The sequence below is a fragment of the Rissa tridactyla genome, chromosome 2, assembly GCF_028500815.1.
Source record: "Rissa tridactyla isolate bRisTri1 chromosome 2, bRisTri1.patW.cur.20221130, whole genome shotgun sequence".
Taxonomy (NCBI): domain Eukaryota; kingdom Metazoa; phylum Chordata; class Aves; order Charadriiformes; family Laridae; genus Rissa; species Rissa tridactyla.
This window is the reverse complement of record NC_071467.1, coordinates 76035028-76055292: the sequence shown is the minus strand read 5'-3', so window position 1 is coordinate 76055292 and position 20265 is coordinate 76035028. Positions and strand designations below refer to the sequence as shown.

Sequence of the window (20265 nt, the reverse complement as noted above, 5' to 3'; positions counted from 1 at the left end):
ATAAGCCAATGTACCATAAAATGCATGTTTCTAGTTACTTCATAACCACTCTACTTACCCAAAGCTGAAGATCAACAGAGCACAATGTTATAGAGAAAACAGGAGTAAAAGAATGAAGAACAGGGGTCATGGTACGCGTATAATCACAGAAATGAGAATGGGGCAGCAGGGAAGAAAGAGCAAAGGAATAGATACCAAACCAGCTGACAGAAGAAGCAGAACATCCAAAATATGGTACTCAATTAAGACAGCTCATTAGATCCTCTATCTGGCTTTTGCCTCCCCCATTTCCTTTCCCCTGCTTCTGCATTTTCCGGAATGTTTTTGTATATATGTACGAAACTTGCATTTTGTATGCTAACATTCAGATTGGATCCTTACTGAAGGATGTAAGTCTGCATTACTGAAAACTGTAACCTTTTCCATCAAAACTGTTTCAAAGAAACTTCTTCCTTTCCAGTTCTGTAAAGCAAGCTGGTTGCTGAAAGTCATGGTTATTCTGTATGAAGGCTACTGTGCCAAAGTAAAATTAATTTACATCAGAGGTTAATTTAGGTTATTGTGCTCTACCATGTTTCTAAATGAGCACTGGTATGCATTTTAAATTCACAATCAGACATAGTTCTTGCCTACATCTCCATAAGAATAAAATATCCTTTAAAGAAGAAAAAGGGAGCTAGTAATGAATAAATGACGTTGCTTTTACAATATTTCACTTTATCAAGACTTTTTACCTGCTGACAGAATGAAATGTAATCAGAACGGGAAAGAATAAGCTACAAATATTACATCATTAAATGATATGTTCTTAAAAAACACAATCAGGTAATAATAAAGGCACTAACGTGTGAAATAAATCCATATGGCTGTGCTAAAATTAATCTCATAAAGAATAATTCAGTTTAAAATTATACTACTTGAATGTTATTAAGGATTAGTGCCTATTCAATTTGTTACATTTCATTATGTTTTATGTTTCTTTTTTAAAAAGAACTGTATTCATAAGTTTCTCAGTCAGCCACTTGGCTTCATTTAAAGTTCTGTAAATGACATTAAATGAACTGCCTGGTGGTAACTAACATTAAAACCAATTTTCCAGAGAAAGAGAATGTCTTTATCTCTGCAAATTAAATTATAAATAAGCTTATTTATTTAAAAATAGTAACATGTATTTTTAAAAATAAAACTTTTCCAAGGCAACAACACACTTACCTGGATTGATAACTTACCATAAATAAGATATTTTATTGAGAGGTTTTTATAAGGTTGCATTGCTGTTAGCTTATAAAAAATGGAACAAGTGTAAACTCCACTCAGTTTGAAGTTTCTCAATATTAAAGTTCCTGTTGGTGATATTTCCACACTGCTATTTTCTAGTAAACACAATAATGAAATAAATTTAGTTGTCATCATGAGAAAATGCAGAAAGTAAGGGTCCAAATGGTTATTTACTATTAAGCTGTGGACAAAATAATAATATTATGGATTCAGCTGAAGACACAGCACTAAGAAACTGAAGCTGATTGTGTGTCACTCAGTTCAGCATTACACATATATGCCTTATTACTGCTGTGGTTTTAAGTATTGGTTGAGAAAGCAGTCCTAGAAACCTGTTTTTATTTGATCTCAGACATCTATTGTTCTCTCCAAGAACCACTTCCAAGAGTCAAAAACTCCCAGAAAAAAAGGATAAAGAGGGCAACTAATCTCTTTTTATACCTCTATATAGTCAAACTGACTACTAACCTTTCAGTCTTCAGGAACTGCCTCATGAATTAGCTGCTGGTCATGTTTAACATGCAGTAAACTTCAAAGTAGGCACGACAGGAAGCTTAAGTTAAGCAAGTACTACATAACAGACCTTCCAAAGAAATTACACGTATATGCCAAAATGAGAATCATGTATCTTTAAGATTGTAAAATAATCCTTCTGTATGGAAAGATATGCATTGTTATGGTGGCCAAAGTCTTAACACAACTCCTTAGTTCAAGGGAGAGAGGAAGTAGGATCCTACTTCAAAGGACAAATCATGCACATGGCTCTCTAACTAGTTTTTTAAGAGAAAGGGAAGCAATATTTAAGGTCAGATTTGGGCACTGATAATGAGCCATACAGTTGTCCCATGTAGGCTGCATGTGGGTTATATGGTGACACTTGATGAGTCCTTTCCTGACTTGCAAAGTCCTGAGGCAGTAACAATATAGATATGGGTTTCTCAAATAGTAATATGCAGCCCATCTTGCTGGCAGCTGTCAAAGAAAACATTGGGAACCACTAGATTAGAGTCAATTATAATAGACTTTAAGGTAAAATTGGATTTTTGGTTCCATTTTCAGAGACAAGAAAAAGTCTTTTAAACATCTGATCAAATATGAGAAAAAACTTCTTTACGGTGAGGGTGGCAGAGCACTGGAACAGGCTGCCCAGGGAGGTTGTGGAGTCCCCTTCACTGGAGACTTTCAAGACTCGCCTGGATGCAGTCCTGAGTAATGTGCTCTAGGCAATCCTGCCTCAGCAGGGGAGTTGGACTAGATGATCTCTAGAGGTCCCTTCCAACTCTGAAAAATCCCGTGATTCCGTGATCGTAAGTGATTTATACGTATTATGTAGATGATGGAAGCTTAGACAATTAGTGTGGTGCAAAAGCAGCATATTTTTAGACTGAAAATCAATGCAAAGGACATGAGATCTATACTGCGCGGATCTTAGGGCTTTTACTTCAAACCAGTCCTAATCTGGTTTTACAGATTGAGCACACATTATTGCTCAAAGAAAACCTTTCCAATTAGCTTCATCCGAAAGGAATCCAGTTTGTGCGCTCAAAGACCAGACCATGATCAAAAAAAAATGTGGTGAGTAAAATCAAGCACTTTACTTCAAAGCCACAAATTATTAAAATTAACATGCTACTGTAGGTGCACACTGATTTTCCTGGTATGTGATTTTAAGAAAGATATTGGGAAAAAATAGCCTAACTGAAGTGCATCATTTTACATACTTGGCAGAAGGGTGTAGGACAACTTTGTTCCTCAATAAATCATTTAAGCTTTTAATTAATTTTGTCATATATATCACTGTGTTTAAAAAAAAAACAAAATCAAGTGCTGGTAAAAAAGAGTACCATTAAAAAGACTGGAAACGCAAATTCTTTGAACCAAAAAATGGTTTGGAATTCCGTATCAGCTTAGGCTCTATCATTAATGGCACACTGTCTTTCATTTTTTGTATGATGAGGAGGTTTTTAATCTGATGATGAACTACTCAGGATGCTAAGTCTATAAACTAGAATGTCATTTGCTACTGTATGCTGGAATAGCTGTGAGATTAATATTGTCAGAAAAACAGCATAGATTTAAGAACTATAGTTCTGATCTTTGGCATGTGCAACTGCCCTGTGCAGGCCAAAAGCAACACCCCCATTAGTTGCCTGGATAGCGGGAGCACCTTTAAGATATATCACAGGCAGCTATGCTACTTATAAAATGCATTACTGAACTATCATACCTTGAACAAGGAACGCTTCATATACCAGAAAAGATCAGAATTTTTACATAGTAAACATTAATTATTTTAATGGTACATCTGTGTGAAAAGAATCTCCTTTTGGATCATGAAGTCAAAGAGCCTGTTATGTTATCAATTTGGGTTTTTTTTTCCCCTAGAGTTATAAAAGAAACCACACTTAAAATGCCTTGCTCCATGGGATTATATGTAAGAATACTGCCTACTCAGATGAGTTTGGGTTCGCAAAACAGACTTTAAATATCTTTACAATGAAATTTTAAAAGTGATTAAGCTATCCACCCTTTTCTTAAATCTAATATTTTTTCCATGTTATTTCTCTGTAGCAGGTCCAGTAAGAGAGGTGAGCAGGATTTTACATCACATTTTGTGATGTGAATTATGTTAAATGATTTAATATGCCACTATTACTCAAGAGGCATTTCACATGCATGACAGACAGAAAACAATGTGATCAAGTTCAGAGGTTGCCTGGAGTCAGTAAAAAGTGGCATGACTTAAAATAGAACAAAAGTTCTATTCATTCATGTCCTTCCTATGTTGGGGACTCCAGAGCTGGACGCAGAACTCCAGGTGGGGTCTCACCAGAGCATAGCAAAGGGGCAGAATCACCTCCCTTGAACTGCTGGCCATGCTTCTTTTGATGCAGCCCAGCATGCAGTTGGCTTTCTGGGCTGCGAGCGCACATTGCCAGCTCATGTTGAGTTTCTCATCCACCAACACCCCCAAGTCCTTCTCCTCAGGGCTGCTCTTAATCCATTCTCTGCCCAGCCTGTATTTGTAATTGGGACTGCCCCAACTCAGGTGCAGGACCTTGCACTTAGCCTTGTTAAACTTCATGAGGTTCACACAGGCCCACCTCTCAAGCCTGTCTAGGTCCCTCAAGCCCCTCTAGATCCCACCCTTGAGGGGTCTAGGGGGACCTAGACACCCTCAAGCAGATGTCTAGGTCCCCTTGCTTCTAGGCACCCTAAAAGGGATGCCTGTCTAGGGTGGCATCCCTTCCCTCCAGTGCATCCACTGGACCACGCAGATTGATGTCATTGGCAAACATGCTGAGGGTGCGCTCAATCCCACTGCCCATGTCATCAACAAAGATTAGTTAAACAGCACCAGTCACAGTACTGTAGGAAACTAAGTGTTCCTGTATTTTAGTTTCCATGTTTACTAAACATGGAACCAACAGATTGATTCTTCTTCCAGTTCTTTCAGTGAAAAAAATCAAGTTAGTCCCCATTCTCCCACCCCATCTCTTATTCAGACCAGTTTTATGGTGGAGCGATTTCTGTATTTTGAAATCATACATTAAAAACAAAGGTAAATGACAGCAGAATCACGCCAATGGGCTTTTCAGAAACAGATTCTTCAGACACTTAGAAACAGCTATCAATCCAGATCATATATTCTAATCTTCAGATTAAGCTAATGACCATGTTCAAACTTAAATACGCAATATCTAAAGATGTCCAAATAGGTAAATTCAGTGACAAATTATACATGTAGAGAATCAAAAGCTAACGCGGTATATAATAAACTTGAGTTCACATGAAAAGCTTGTTAGGAATAAAACATACTCTGTTTTGTTGTCCAGACAGGACTCTGACAGTCTCTTAGGAAACATGTCTAAGTCATGCATCAGTTATGCAGATAGCACGAGTACGCAGATACACACATCTGCTAAAAGCAGCTTTGTATTTCTTCTGATTCTCTTTCCTTCCCTCTACACAGAAGAACTGTTTGATACACCAATAGTAGGTTTTAGAACATCTGGTGTTTAACTTCGAGTTGAGAGTCTGAGTGCAGGTATTTAATTTGTCAGTTGCTTTGTTTTACAAAACTATAGTACACACTTTTTTCAGTCCTATGAAAGGACAGTCACAGTCTTCCAACACAAATATTCCTTCTTTGCATATACTAGGTGGCAGTGTATACGAAAAGCAGTAACTTTCCTGTAAATCCAAATTCCTAAGTTTACTTTCACTGAACTAGAACAGGCCTATTCCAACGTTTGCATTCAGACATAAAGATTGAAATGCTTTCTCTTTTCTGTTCTATTTAGCCATTCAGAACACCATCAAAAATGCTGGTTTGTGCAGTAAAACTTTTAAGATCTAGAACATAAGAAGCAATTATTTTAAAGATTTCTCCTCCACCTAAAGTATATTTTGAAAAACTCTTATTCTCAACCAGCCCATCAGCTGTTTAAAAACTTCAAAGTAAAATTTCCAGGTCTTAGTACAAAAGAGTCACTATTCTAAGTGAAGAAAAATGACTTGCTAATTTTAAAGTTGTAATGATTTTATATTACATTTTGTGCAGTATTTAATTTTTTACTACTCTTTCAACTGCACATAAGTGGACTGGAACTATGTGTGAACAAAGCTGCTTGTTCAAAAAACAAAACTGTTTTTTAATGGCTACAGATGCTCTTTGTAAGCTTTTACTATAGTCATGATATTAGATGTATACAGCTAGACAGACTTTTGGGGCACAAAACACTTCTTTAGGGTGTGTGTCAAAGGCTGGTGTGCCTGAAAGAGAATCTGATTTTTCTAACTATGACAGATAGTACTATGAAATATGGGCTCTCTTCCTGCAGATTTTATGCTTAAAGAATTGCATTTATTTTGAAGTGTTGCAAAAAGCAATATTTTGTTAGTCTTTCCTAAAAGTTGATTCACAATTCTACATTTCCACTGAAAGAATTCTTTTCTTTCCTACAACCACACTGAAAAAGTATGAAATAGTGTATCAAGCAAGGTTTATGAATCCTAATTTCCCACTGTTATGGAGATTCGCTATGATAGATACAAGAAGACTAAATCGTCACACCATTTTTTTTTACCATTATCTCCATATCCATGGATAATTTTACCATTTAGAGAGGATTACACCCATTCTAAAAGGAGGCCAAGTGATCAAATTCTTTTACAGCAAACATTTCATAAGCTAGGAACTTTAAATAGCTCTTTGTCCGTTTATACTTTATCTTCTCTGAGTAAAAAAAAAAAAGGAATGTGACAACAGCCCTAAGAGCTATTTACCCAAAACTGTGGTGACTGAAGCTGAAGTTCTCTCATTACCACTTTTTTAAAAATATATTTTCTAAAACCTCTCATCCCTATAGAAAGTTATATCAGGACAACACAAGTTTTCTTCTCCCACTGAAAAGTTTTTTGCCCACCAGCTGCTGGTTCTAGTACACCTGAAGTTGCCACAGAGCCAAGAGCCCCTGCCACCATAGCTTTTTTGCTAGCGAACCAAGGTTGACATAGCAACTTAGGATACTACTGAAGCAATCTGCCTGAAGAGATTTAAACCTGTCAAGTGGAAGAAGTCTGAGGTCTCCATGGTTTCCTATTCTACAATGCCAAAACTGCAGTTTGAGTAAACAGAAACCACAGTAGTGAAGTGGGCAACTTTTGTTAACTGCAGATCAGGAGGTTGTCTTCTGTCTGATCAGATTTAGCTCAATACTTAAATACATGACAATATACCTTATACCATGTCTGTCATGCATCACAGACTGGGCATCAAAATATATCAGTTATAATGCAGGACACTCAGCTAACCAGAATACATCCATCCCACGGGAGATTAGCACTTTCATGTAAAATGACATAGCCCACAGGCTTAAGTATAAGCAAAATCACCTATACTACTTTTCGGCAAAGAATGCTAAAAATTCTTTCAGAGGGTGAAGTCTGTTACCAGAGTCAGAGCAAAAACACAGTTCAGTGTTAGATACCATATAAGTGTGAAGGTTAGCATGTAAAGGATTAAGAATGAAGAATCGCTATGGTGTAAATGATATTTCAGATTGTGTAACAGGAAAATACAAGACCAATGACAGAGTTCTGATAGGCATTAGTATAGACTAAGGGGAAAGCAAATACTATTTGGAAAGACTGCCACTGGAAAAAGATTAATGGTTCATAACCTAAATTGTAAACTAAAATAAGAGATTAAACAGGTGTATAAATTTGTCACAATGCTTATTGTTCTTTTTAAAAATTAAATTGCACTAAAGGGTAAATGAGATATATGTGGAAGGAAACAAAAAAAACAGAACTCTGGTTCCCCGCTCAGACTTGGAAAGATACTGCTGCTGAGCCAGTCATGATCTCTAAGCAATCCCTATTATCTGAGAAAAATAACATATGTATAAGTAGCCCAACATACTCCACACAGAAACAGTCATTTTGGGTTTTCATGACCTAATAGCAGATTAGTACAGTGATTTCATTACAGGCGTCTTTCTGAAAATGAATGTTTAAATTCTCTATGAGCAAATTAACCAGAAGTTGAAATTGGTAAGGGATATGTAGGGACAACAGAAATACGTGCAATAAAGGAAGAGCAATAAAAATGCTGGCCTGAGGCTGAATGGGGATGAACATATGACACAGAAAACATTGAGGTACACAATGCTGCATTTGTTTCGCCCATTCCTAGCAAGGGCTGCTTTACAGCCCTGCAACAGGCTCTACTGGAGTTTAGGGGAGATCCTCCAGGGAGTGTGGTGTTAGGGACTGACTGACTTACTTGAGTTGGACACATACAAGTTTATAGACCAGAATGAGATATATCTGAGGATGCTGAGAGAGCTGACTAATTAATGACTGTTGTCTATTTTGATAGGGATGAGGTCCCCAATGACCAGAAAGACCAAAAAAACACATCCAGCGTAAAAACAGGCAAGGAAGAAGATCCAGGGAATCACAGGTCAGCCATCCTCACCCCAGGCCCTGCAAAGATGAGAGAACTGCTGGAAGTCATTTCCAGATGCATGAATGACAAGACAGTGATTGAGAACAGGCAGTATCAATTTGCCATTGGCAAATCATGGCTGACCAGCCTGAGTTGTCTTCTGGAATTAAATGACTGCCTCCGAGGATGAGGGGAATGCAGCAGATGTCATATATGCTGAAAGCCTTTAGCCAGGATTTCAGTGTGGTTCTTCATCACAACTTTGTAGCTCAACTATGGACACATGGACTACATGAGTGGAATACAAGATGGATGAAAAACTGTCTGCATCATCATTTTGAAGATGGTCTACCTAGCAGCCACTTATTAACATCTTTACCAGTGGCCTGTACCACAGGACTGAACGCCTTCTTGTCCCATATGCAAAAGACATCAAATTGGCTGGTGGCTGATACACTACAGGACGTTGCTGCCATTCAGTGGAATCTTGCACGACTAGAGAGACCATCTGCCAGAAAGCTCATGAGCTTCGACAGTGATAAATGCAAAGTCCTGCACGCGAAACAGAATAAGAGCAGCAACATATATGGATGGGGACCAGATGACTTGGAAGCAGCCCTGCAAAAAAGTACCTGGGAGTCCTGGTGGATTTTAAACTGAATACAAATCAGAAACACACTTTTGCCACAGTGAAGGCTAACTGCATACTGGGCTGCATTAGCAACAGTATATCCAGCAGGTCAAAGTGATTGTTCTGTCCCTACTCAGAAGTCATTTGGACACTCTGGGCGCTCCAGTTCTGACACCTCAGTACAAAACAGATATTAACAAACTGGAGCAAGTCAACAAGAAGGCTTCTGAGATGATTAGGGAGTTGGAGCATAGGACAAGAGGCAGAGGAAACTGGGATTTTTATCCTACAGAAGTCTAAGGTTGGAACTGCAGCCCTTGACTACCAAAGAGGAGATACAGTGAAGAATAATCCATACTTTTTAAGACAAAACAACAAACAGCAACAATGACAAGTTGCAATAAGGGAAATTATGTTTGAAAATAAGAAAAAAAGAACAGGTTGCACAGAAAAGACAGAAAATTTGCAAGGACAGAGATTCCCCAAACTCAAGTGGTCAAGGCCCTGAGCAACTTCATACCTGAAGATAGCCTGTCATTGACCAGGCAGTTAGGCTAGATCACACCACCCATCATCTTATTACTCTGTCCTTGCAGAACATTCCCAGCTCTCAGTGCAGCAAAAAATGTCATCCTCATCTTCTGTTGCATGCAACACACCCTGCTCCATTTAGTACTCTTTAGAGATGGCACCATTCTTTACAAAGATCTGAAAACATCTTTTAGTTTGGTTATCTCACCCCTTTCTTTCTGAAAAGTGAAAGTTCATTTAATAGTATACATACAAACACTTGCAAAGTAGCCTCAGTTACTTCTCCATCCTCAGTTACTTCCCCACCCTCAGTTACTTCCCCACCTTTAAATCCTCATGCTGCTTTGAGGGAGGAGCCAGGGGAAGGGGAGAGGATGCCGGGGGACACGTAAGAAAATAAATCCTTACCTGAAGAAAGACCACCACCTGGTGCATTCCACTGGAATTTTGGATCAATGAGTTCTAAGTTTCTCAGATGATTTGTAAGACATAAAATACGTGGACTGTTGTGATTCAGCTTGACATAAACTTTGACTGAAAAAAAATCTATCATTAGCATTAACTATTTATCAATGCTATTCTAACAGTAAGCTATATAAATTTCAAGACAATGATCTTGAACAGAGTTCTAATTTTGGGACTGGTTCTATTATCTCTACCATCAAAATGAAATACAAAATGGAGAGAAGGTTTGTTTTCTCTGGAAAATAAAATTAAGATAATTCTTTGTAGTTCTAGGTTTATCTGGTTGTGTAAACAAGAACGACAGTGCACTGTAACATCCTCCTTAACGGAGTATGTCACTTACTAGGTTCTCACAAGCATGGCCTTCTGCAGCGTTCTTGTCTCAATTGGTGTCCAACACACACATGGAGACAGTAAAGCTGCAGTATGTTAGTCCAGGATACTCAGACTTGAAAGCTTGCTGTTTCCATCCTCTTAGAAATTGCCTTCTACCACTGCACTATGTATTTGCTTAAAAAGGGGTTAGTGTTGTAATGTAGTCACTAAATGGCGAGCTGCCTATTGTTTAATTCAGACATAATGAGATAGGAAACAAACTGAGTAAGACAATGATTTACTTAGTCTTTTCCCATGGTAAAGCAAATGTACGTGTCTTGTATGCAATTTGGAGCATACAGGTGCTTCTAGATCTTCAGTTGTTTCTAAAAACTATGATTGGTGTAGTCATAATCACTTTCATAATATGCAGTATTTCAATGTGCACAATTTGTTTTATTTCCCTTCCCACTGACATTCTGCAAAGCATCTGTCCTCTTCAGAAGCCCAGCATGCTACACATTTATGCTTTAGTGAGGTCTGAACTTGAATATACCATGCTCTGTATCAGGGTACCCTAATGCCACTGAAAAGCTACAACTAGTATAAAACATTACAGCTACTACATTTGGAGAATCTGACTAATAATTAAAACTGGATAAAATAAGCAAATTACCACAAAGTTATCTTATCATTGACTATTTCAGATTCCCTGCAATTGGAAAACAGTTTAAGTATTTGTTGCAGGAAGGGATTAATGCTCAGAAAAACAGTTTTCACTTTTCCATTATGGCAACTGGCAGTAATGTCACCACAGTCTTCTCTCTTCTCCAAGTATGATTGTTTCATTAAAAAATGAAAAGCCACTTACATTCACATTACAGTGTGCTTAGATATAACATTTAATACATAAAAATAACTTCAGAATTTTTATAGTCTTAAAATCAGGAGGTATGTCCATCCCAGCTAATAATCAGTTTTTTACAGTAGCTTATATTGCTGAAAACTGCAAAGTATATATTTTCAATTTTACAATAGTATAACATGGAAATAAATGCCATTAACAGGTGGTGTTTCAATTTTTAATCCCAAAGCATGAAAAATAACACAAATTCTACATGTTAATGCAACTGCCAATATGATTAGTCTTTTTCCATTGCAAATCTTTAATGCTTTTTCTCAAAATTTACTAACCAACTGACTTTAGTGATAGTCTAAAATTGGATACATTGCATATCTCTCCGATTTCACATTTTGGTTTTTATTTCCTCAAGGTCACCTTGTCTGGTCTTATAGCAATATTAAAAAAAAGTACATATCCCTAATAAAAAGTAAGAAAAATATAGTGTCATTATCATAACCTGCAAAGATGGCAAATTCTGTATCACCACTATAAATTTCCATGACAGTTTTGTAAACACGTATCATAGGAATAATATAACAGAAGGGCATCTGATAGAAAATAATGGCTGAAAAAATATCTACCAGGTATAACCTTATTCTTATTACTTTCAAAATAAAGTATTGCTCTTTAATTAAAGTTCTTTGCTATTTTTCTTATTTTTTCATATTCTCTCTATCATAAAAATACTTACCTTAGATGGTGATCCAAAAAAAGAACATTTCTGTCCAGTATTTTAAAAGTGTAGGATTTCAATAGTGTACCATTGTATTTAACCCGATTTTGGTGAAAAAAACCCTCAAAATAGAGATGTTGTCCAGCATCTCAGAAGAAGACTGGAGCCAAGTCTAGTATACTCACAATGGCCTGTCCCATAGAAGGTGGAAACATTCATTATTAATACTAAATTGTTTAGAAACAGAGTTGGGATAAAACATTATAATCGTGCCTTCTAACTTTCAAATTGTCCTGTGCCATTCAAGTAGTAGCCCTGTTTGCAGACATGAGTCAGAATAAGAAGAGCGAAAAAGTACACTAATGTGAGGAACATTGAGACCACTCAGAGCCATTATTTAACATTAATGCTAAGCAGTATCATAAGTTAAACACCTAAGAGAAACCTTTAAAAACAAATTGTTTTAAAGCAATTGAATTGAAAAAATTTCCCAGAATTGTTTCACCTTTGGACAAAAATTGATATGACTAAGAATCTGTACCCCAAAAAAGGTCAAAAAATGTTGTCTTTTAGCATTCCCCCAAACAACAGAAGTATCACTTCTAGTTATGGTACTAGTAAAGCAGTAACTGGAAAACACACATGGAGTAAACTATGGGGAAAAGTACTACCAAAACCAAGCTGGCAATGTGCATTTAGAGAAAAAGCATCATAAGTAAATACATGGCAATGAGGAACAGCCTGGTCTTTAATTTAATTTTCAGAGTTTCCAGTATTTGTTTTGTTTAATAAGAAAGGAAACTGATAATATTATGTTCTGGAGTTACATGATTTAACTTAGAAAGCAAGTAATTCTTAAGTCTTCTTAGTTTTTGTTGTAGACTATAACATAAACTTCATGTCTCGGGTTCTGTGTACATAACAAGTAAGATGAAGTCAGAATACCTACAGCGCAAGAAAGCAGTATTTCGGAGCAAGAGTCATAGAGCCAGGTGAAAGAGTACACTGAATGTTGTTACTTTTATAACGATTACAGAAAATAATTATCTTGGATTCATAAAAAGTATGAGTAAGAATAAAAAAAAAATTAAAATTAAATTCCAATGACAGAAATATATGCTGTCAGACAGCGATATCATAATGTATACATAAGTCAGTACAGAATTGTAATTAATTAAACCACTTAAAACCATTTAAAAGAATTCAACAACAAGGGATATGATAAAGAAAAGCCTTTTCTTGGTAAAAACAATATTTTCACTAAAATTTGATACATTATGTTTAAAGAAAAATACCTGGAAATACAACAGATCCCACTATTTTTAAGCTATTTTGTCTTAGCGCTGCTCTTCTTAAAAATCTCTTTGAGGGCTGAACTGTTAAAAGATAAAACGATGGCATTAATACAACTATGTAATTTATCTGAAAAAGAAAGCATCACACTTTAGGTTAACCTACACCCTTTAATAGACTTGTTTTTCAATGGATATTAAGTTAATACTTTAATGTCTTATACAATGCACAACTCTCATTAAGGCAACAAAAAACAATGACAACGGACTGATACAGAAAAAACATACTTATTCTAAATGGCAATTAAGTTTAGATTTAATTTTTAATATATTCATGTTTTACAAAATAACTGTAAATTTTAAATTCAGACTGTCCAAAATGGGGATAATGAGGATAGGTGCTGTCCAAAATGAGGATAAAATTTAGCTGCATTGTTTTGATACCCTCAGTTGGGATGTCAATCAGTGTGTATATTGACCATTATTGAAGTAATAAGGTTGGGTTCTGTCATGACTGTGATTTTCTTAATTTCCCCATGAGATGAAACAGATGGTATTTTATGGTTATTTTAATTTGCATTTGTTCTATTTTAAATAGAAATTAAAAACAAGCTCATAAAGATTGCAAAGTTTTGCAAGACATACGAGGCTTCTGAAAGAAAATAAGTATCTTTTCTAGTACAAGTCAGATGTGACTTTCTTTTACAGAGTTTCCAGAGATACAGAACTGACACCAGCAGAAAGATAATGGCTATTAGACTTCTCAGTATTTTGTGTTCTTTGTCTCCACCTTCTGCTTGGAAAGAATGTGGGCTACTGTGAGTTAAGGTATGTTTGCAATTTCTAATTCTTTTGGGAAATCTGGGAAAGAAAGTAAATAACAAAGGCACAAAAAGCCTTGAATACAAAAGACAGGAATAAAATACTGAACATAGCTTCAGCACCAATTATTTTATGAAGATGGGCTAAATAATTACGTGGCTCCAGATCAGTGCTTGTTGCTAATTTAGGTCCAATACTCAAAAAGTAAAAGCAACAATAAATACTACGGTAAACTGGTAATAGATTAAGGCATGCGTTTGGAACAATGAGATGGGGTCAAGTATCAGCTTTGTTTTGATTTATCTTGATTTAAGTAACAATGGGAAATCATCAATGCAAAAATGAGAGAAGATAATCATGAGTAGTCTCATACATGAGGGATTTCTGTGATTAACAGTTTAATCTACTTTGCCGTATCTCTTCACTATGTACCACTTCCACAACTTTGAGAAGCAAAATGTTTCAAATAACTTCATTCTCCCCAAAGACCTCCTAGAAGGACTGGAGGGGTTTTACTGAAAAACAAAATGGATTAAAATTTTCTCACTGTAATATTTACGTTGAGTCTTTCAAGAGTTCTGTTGCACTGGCAGAAACACAGCCAATTCTTCATTAAAATTCAGCTCCCCAAAATAACACGATTAGATTCTCTATTAACAGAAATCAGCATATGCTTTGATTTTAACAGAAGTACACTAATTTATAGCAAATTAAAATCCTACCTGAAAACTAGCCTGTTTTAAATTTTTTTCTGTCACTATTATCTGTCCACATGATCCATAAATATTTTATGAACTGTCAAGTTGATTTATATATTATAGTTGGAAACGATAATACATTATATTATGATAATATTATAATACATTATTATATTATTATGATATAATTTATAGTTATATTATATTATTAGAAGTTATATTGTGTTATTATAGCGTATATTACAATATTATAATATATTATTATATTATTATAAAATATATTATTATAACTTACAATAATCCACCAAAACCAAATAAATTAATGAGAGAAAAACTGAAAATTATTTTACACAGAAAGGAAAGTATTCCAAGTTTATGAAAAGGCAACTGAACAAATGCATCTAGAAAAGTTAAGCATTGCAAACTGACAAGGTAGGAGGAGATATACATAACTTTGTGGGATGTTCAGGCACTACTTAATCAATGCAGAAGGAAAGTAGTATTTTTTTACAATAATAATTTAAACCCGAAGGTGGAGCTCTTGAACTGTTTATTTAAAAAAGAACTAGAAAAAGTGGAAGCACTATTGTTACTGAAAGAACACAATATAAAACTTCTGGTATTACTTTTTTGGTATCTTCAATGACATTGCATGCTAGATTTTGAGAAAGTCAGCTTACGTGCTCTTTCATGTGTATACACGTTTAATTTGCATAGCAACCATTTCAGTCAGTAAATGTTTCTGTCTGCGTATGAATCCCAACTCTCGTACATTCTTTCCCTTGTTTTCTACACTGCCTTTTACATTTTTTTCAAGCTGTTTCCTTGTTTTCTACTTGAATTCCTTTGCTATCCTCCTCATCACCTGGAATTTAAATGGCACTTCCTTCAGCAGTCTCTAGCACAAATGATCTTCCCATTCTCATTCTCTATTTTAAGAGTGCATGTGATCAGGTTAAAAAGATGGTTTTCATAGGAAAAAAAAAAAAGTATCAGGAGGTCATTAAGTCACAGAAAGAACAACAACAAAAGGACAAGAGAAGTGCCTAAGCTGCTTTTTCAAGCCATTTAATATATTATTCCATCCCTTCAATTTGAACCTGCACTTAACAAGCAGTAGGAAAAGCTGTTTCACTCATTTCTAAGAAAAATAAATGAGATTTCTGAATTAATCCCCAAATTAAGGTTTTTTTTAAGCAGCTCAATACACTAGAAATATATAGGGTCATTGTCTTGTACTTCTTACAGGCATAATACAATGTGTGAGCAACAGTTCCTTTTGCAGAAAAACACAGATGAAGAAAAATAGTTTTACATCACTATCAGACACATGGAAGTTTGGGATAATTCACCCCTCAGTCCCAGGTCATTCAAACTTCCCAACTGCCTGAAGAGCCATTCCCAAAGACTGGAATTCAAGGGTACATTTGCCATATAAAGTATTTATGTAACCTGAGGATTCATCGGGTGACTATAAAATCTGATGGAGTTAAATTCAACAGCTTTACTACTAAATTATGCCACTGCAACAGAGCAAAGATTCTGCAGAGAATTAAATTTCAGGATACAATGCTAACACCCTGTTTGATGCATTTAAAATCTACTTGGGAGATGTAAAAATTCTGCCCAAACACTAAGAGAGAAATTGAGGTCATGTATGTCTAAAGGGTTCTGCCTATATGGGAAAGAGTCTCAATTCCAGATCAAAAATAGCGGGTGGGTTGTACCTGCACAGACAAACAACACCTCCTCCTCCTCCCCAATCCAAGGGAGTTACAACAGTGACACGTAAAGAGGGGTTCCTTCCCACTCCCAGCCCAAAGGAGGAATCCGGGTAGATTAGTACTGAACTGAATCAGAGCTCATTTCTATGCCCATTGAGTTGAAAGGGAACTCCATTCACCAACTTTAAGTTTCACATCAAGTATATTCTACTATGTCATAAAATATTTTATTCTCAATCTTTTAGTCTTAAAATGAACATTACCATTGCAAAATTAATCATCTTCAAAATAATTAATCAGAAAATTAAATTTGGTCTCAAAATTGCAGTGGCAGAAGAGTTAGTTTAAAATGAGCCCTAAATAATTAAACAAACAATTTATTAATTAATACTGTATTACTGGAATGTTCAATTGGCATAGTTTCAATTCATTTATTTAGAAATGAAAATTCTATGAAGTGATAGGAAAAGGTTTATTTAAGTTATGGTAACTGCTACAAGTTTTTTCAAAGTAATTATGTTTTGAGATAATTTTTGTAAAGAGATTTCTGCACCAAAAGATTATATAAATAGCAATGGTACTTACTTAAGTTATTTTTGCTCAATCGTGCTAATAGTCAAGTGTTTTCCTATATCCAAGTATTTTAATTACAGCTGGCATTTCTAAGCTGCCTATTGATGGTAAGTGCTGTGCAGAAATATGAACATTGCAATTACTAGTCATATGAAAGTCATATAGGAGAAATCAAACTTCAGTTTCTAATCTGCCTCAGTTAAATTTAACCCTTTAAAAAAAAAAAAGCCTGAAATATCTATCAACTATATTATGTTTTTGAAGTAGGCCTTCATATTTCCTTTGACAATTACACCACTAACACGTTTCATAAATTTAGTTAATAAGGAGACTTTCGCTTTATCATGTAACAAGCTAAAGTTAAAATGTTTCCATATTGTCAATAAGATGGAAACTCCCCTCAGATGGCTCAGAGAAGTCAAATGCAATTAAGACATTTTAAGAAAAATGTTCCATATTGTCCTCAAAAAGTTTAAGTATTCGCTAAAGGAAAATCACATAAACCAAAACTATTAGCATTATTAAACAGAACCAAAGAAAAATCTTTAAAGAAAAATGTTCATATTCTTTACACCAATCTAAACTATGTAATTAATCTCCCAATGCAATATAATTGAAATAAATGTCTTTTTTTGAAATTGACAATGTCTATTATGCCTACTAAAACCTAAGATGGAAGAAATACTATGACAGCAACATATTAGTGAACATATACTAAAATACTGCACATGGTTTTCCCTTTTTTGTTAAGAGTAGAACTTTGAACTTCACTTCTAATATGTGGAAAAGAATAAAGGAATTGGGGAAGCTTGATCATAACCAGACCACGGAATAAGACCTGGTATGTATGCACACTAATGTACAAGTTAAATAATCCAATTTAATACTATCAGAAAGCCTAAGTGATTTACTGTGTCCAAATTTCAAAACCTCACTACAAAACAGAGACTTTCAGGCCATTCCTAGTCTGAGAGTTGAAAGGCCATACAATTGAATTTCCTAGTCAGTGACAGCCACAATTATGCACACAGCGGATACAAGATCAGCACTAGTACACCAAAAATATAGTGTCTTGGTATTCTACCACATAACTATTTCTGTACCTCAGAGCCTTCAACAAAGTGATGCAGCTCTTTTAGCTGAGTACCAACGTTACCAGCTACTCGCTGTCTATGCAACACACCTGTGTTCAACCCCCTCAGGCATGCAGCTCCTTTGGTACATAGGAAGGAGAGACACCCCTCTCCCCAGCACTCACTTTTCATTTTTGAGAGGAAGAAAAAGATTACATAGATAATCCTTTAGCTTTCCTGCATCCACCTCCACATATGGAAAGGAAGTTTAATCTTGGTTGATATGGTGGGTGTAGATGTGAAAAGCACTGGCAGGTGTAAAATAAAAGCCACAGGGGGAAAGCTGGATGTTAAAAGGTGCAGCTCCTGTATTATGGAACAGCACACCCCCACAGCAACACAAAACTATCATGCTGCAAAGAGGGTCACAGATGCTTCGACACACGCATCTGCTTTTGGAGAATGGAGTAAATAAACACGAGGGTAAGGACAAAGGCACAGGCAGGGAGCGACCTTGGGAAAACCTGTAAAATTCACACCGGACGCTCCAGGCAGGGCAGGGACGGCAGACCGAAGTTTCGGCGCTGCCACCGCCGCGATCCCCGAGGTGCGCGACCAGGCCCTGCGGGGAAGGCGCTGGTGGTGGCTCGACCCCGCCGTCCCGGCACCCGCCGGAGGCGCCGTGTCTCGCAGGCCTCAGGCGACAGCCGCCGGGCGCCGCCACCCCACCGCGCGGGAGGGTACCTGCGGGGGGTGTCGGCAGCAGGAGGAGGAAAAGGAAGAGGAGGAGGAGGCGGACCGTGAGGCGGCCGGCGGCGGCCGTTGCCCGGCGGCAGCCCCGCGCCCCACGCCACATCGCCCACTGGCCCCCAGCGCCTCTGCCGACCGCTCGCGCGCGCGGCAGCCGTTAGCCGCCCCACAACGGCCGCAGGGCGCGGCGCGCGGGGTGGGCGCGGCGCCGTGAGGCGAGGGGCGCGCGGGCGGTGAGGGCCAGCGACGCGGACGGAGGTGGCGTCGCCGCCCTCGGGCCTTCCCTGCCGCGGGGAAGTCAACGGCGGTGCTTTCCCAGCCGCAATGCCAAGCTCTGCACTTGCGTCTCTGGCGAAAGAGGGGACGGTGGGCGGGTGTGGGGTAAAGGCTTTCACATCCTCAAACCCCAGGGAAACATCTGCCGCCGCGGCAGCTCCATCCGCAGTCGTCCAGCTGCCGGGTTATACATAATTAATCCCAATTTATTAACGCACCAGTACGCCCGCGCCTCCACTCCAGGGGCTGCTCCTTTGAAACAGCGAGGCCTGCCATGGTGGTGCAGGCTGCACCTGGAGGTGGCCTAAAGGTACAGTCAGCTGGCTTCATGCTTGCTGCGGTTTTTCCTAAAAAAAATAGAGAGCAAGGAAGATTCCATTGCAAAACCAAAGAACGGGCTGATCTAGTCGCTGTCATGAGCATTTACAGCTGTGCTGCTGAGTCTTCACTGCGCTACTACAAAAATGCAATTAGGAAAGTGCCTGGAATCCCAGGACGTTTGCATATTCCTGTGGCGCAAGAAGATTTAATTTGTAGTAGGTTAGAGAAAGGATGTTTTGAAAGGATGAAGGAGGGAAAAATGAATTATCTGGGAAGCAAATAAAGTCTGGCAAGAAAATTTCACTGTATTGGAAAATTTGGAATGTTGTTACTGTGCCAGAGAAGAAGAATAGCTGTTGGCATCAAAGAACCAAAAAGACTGCCCTACAGGAATCCAGCAGCAAAGTAAAAGGCAGACATCTAGTAAAGAGGACTAGCTTATACATATGACCAGCTCATCAATGTTCTTCTTTAAAGCACAGATCACTTCTGAAAATTGACAGTAGAAATAATTCAGCCTTACGTGGCAAATTTACTTCCCAAGATAATCTGGACAGAACCTCTGTCAGTGAAATCCAAGATAAAGCTTTAATTGCATTTCATCCTGCAAAATGAACGCAACAAAACATGAGTCATCCTTGCAATGTCTTCCATCCTATGCCTTGCCTGTCTCCCATGTCTTTGCCTCTCCTCTTTGTAAAGCTTTCCAGGAGAGGGTAAGCAGTGGAGAGAAAGGTCAGTCTGCAACACTGGATGTTATTTCTAGTGTAAAACTGAGTATGTTTGGAATGGAGATTACTGAGTATCAGTGATTATAAACAGCACTATAGCATTTTAAAGGGTTGCTACAGGCAGAAGTCAAATTTGGAAGTATCTTTTCATTAACTTTAATGTACAAGTGTGATAGAAAGTGGACACAAGTTGTTTCAGACAGAATTCTGTTTTTTCATAATGTTGGCTTAGCCTTACAATGCTGGTATTGCA

At 37.4% G+C, this 20265-nt stretch overlaps 1 protein-coding gene across 1 annotated transcript in view; it reads right to left on the bottom strand.

The window, feature by feature from the left end:
- The window catches only part of ZPBP (zona pellucida binding protein), a 29515-nt gene extending 10279 nt beyond the window's left edge, over positions 1 to 19236 (bottom strand). The window contains exons 1-4 of the mRNA XM_054190568.1: positions 19179 to 19236; positions 13048 to 13128; positions 9804 to 9929; positions 1230 to 1373 (exon numbers count right to left, since the gene is read on the bottom strand). Of these exons, the coding sequence (XP_054046543.1) occupies positions 1230 to 1373; positions 9804 to 9929; positions 13048 to 13128; positions 19179 to 19236 (409 nt within the window). The remainder of the gene's footprint in view (positions 1 to 1229; positions 1374 to 9803; positions 9930 to 13047; positions 13129 to 19178) is intronic.
- Between the last annotated feature and the right edge of the window lie 1029 nt (positions 19237 to 20265).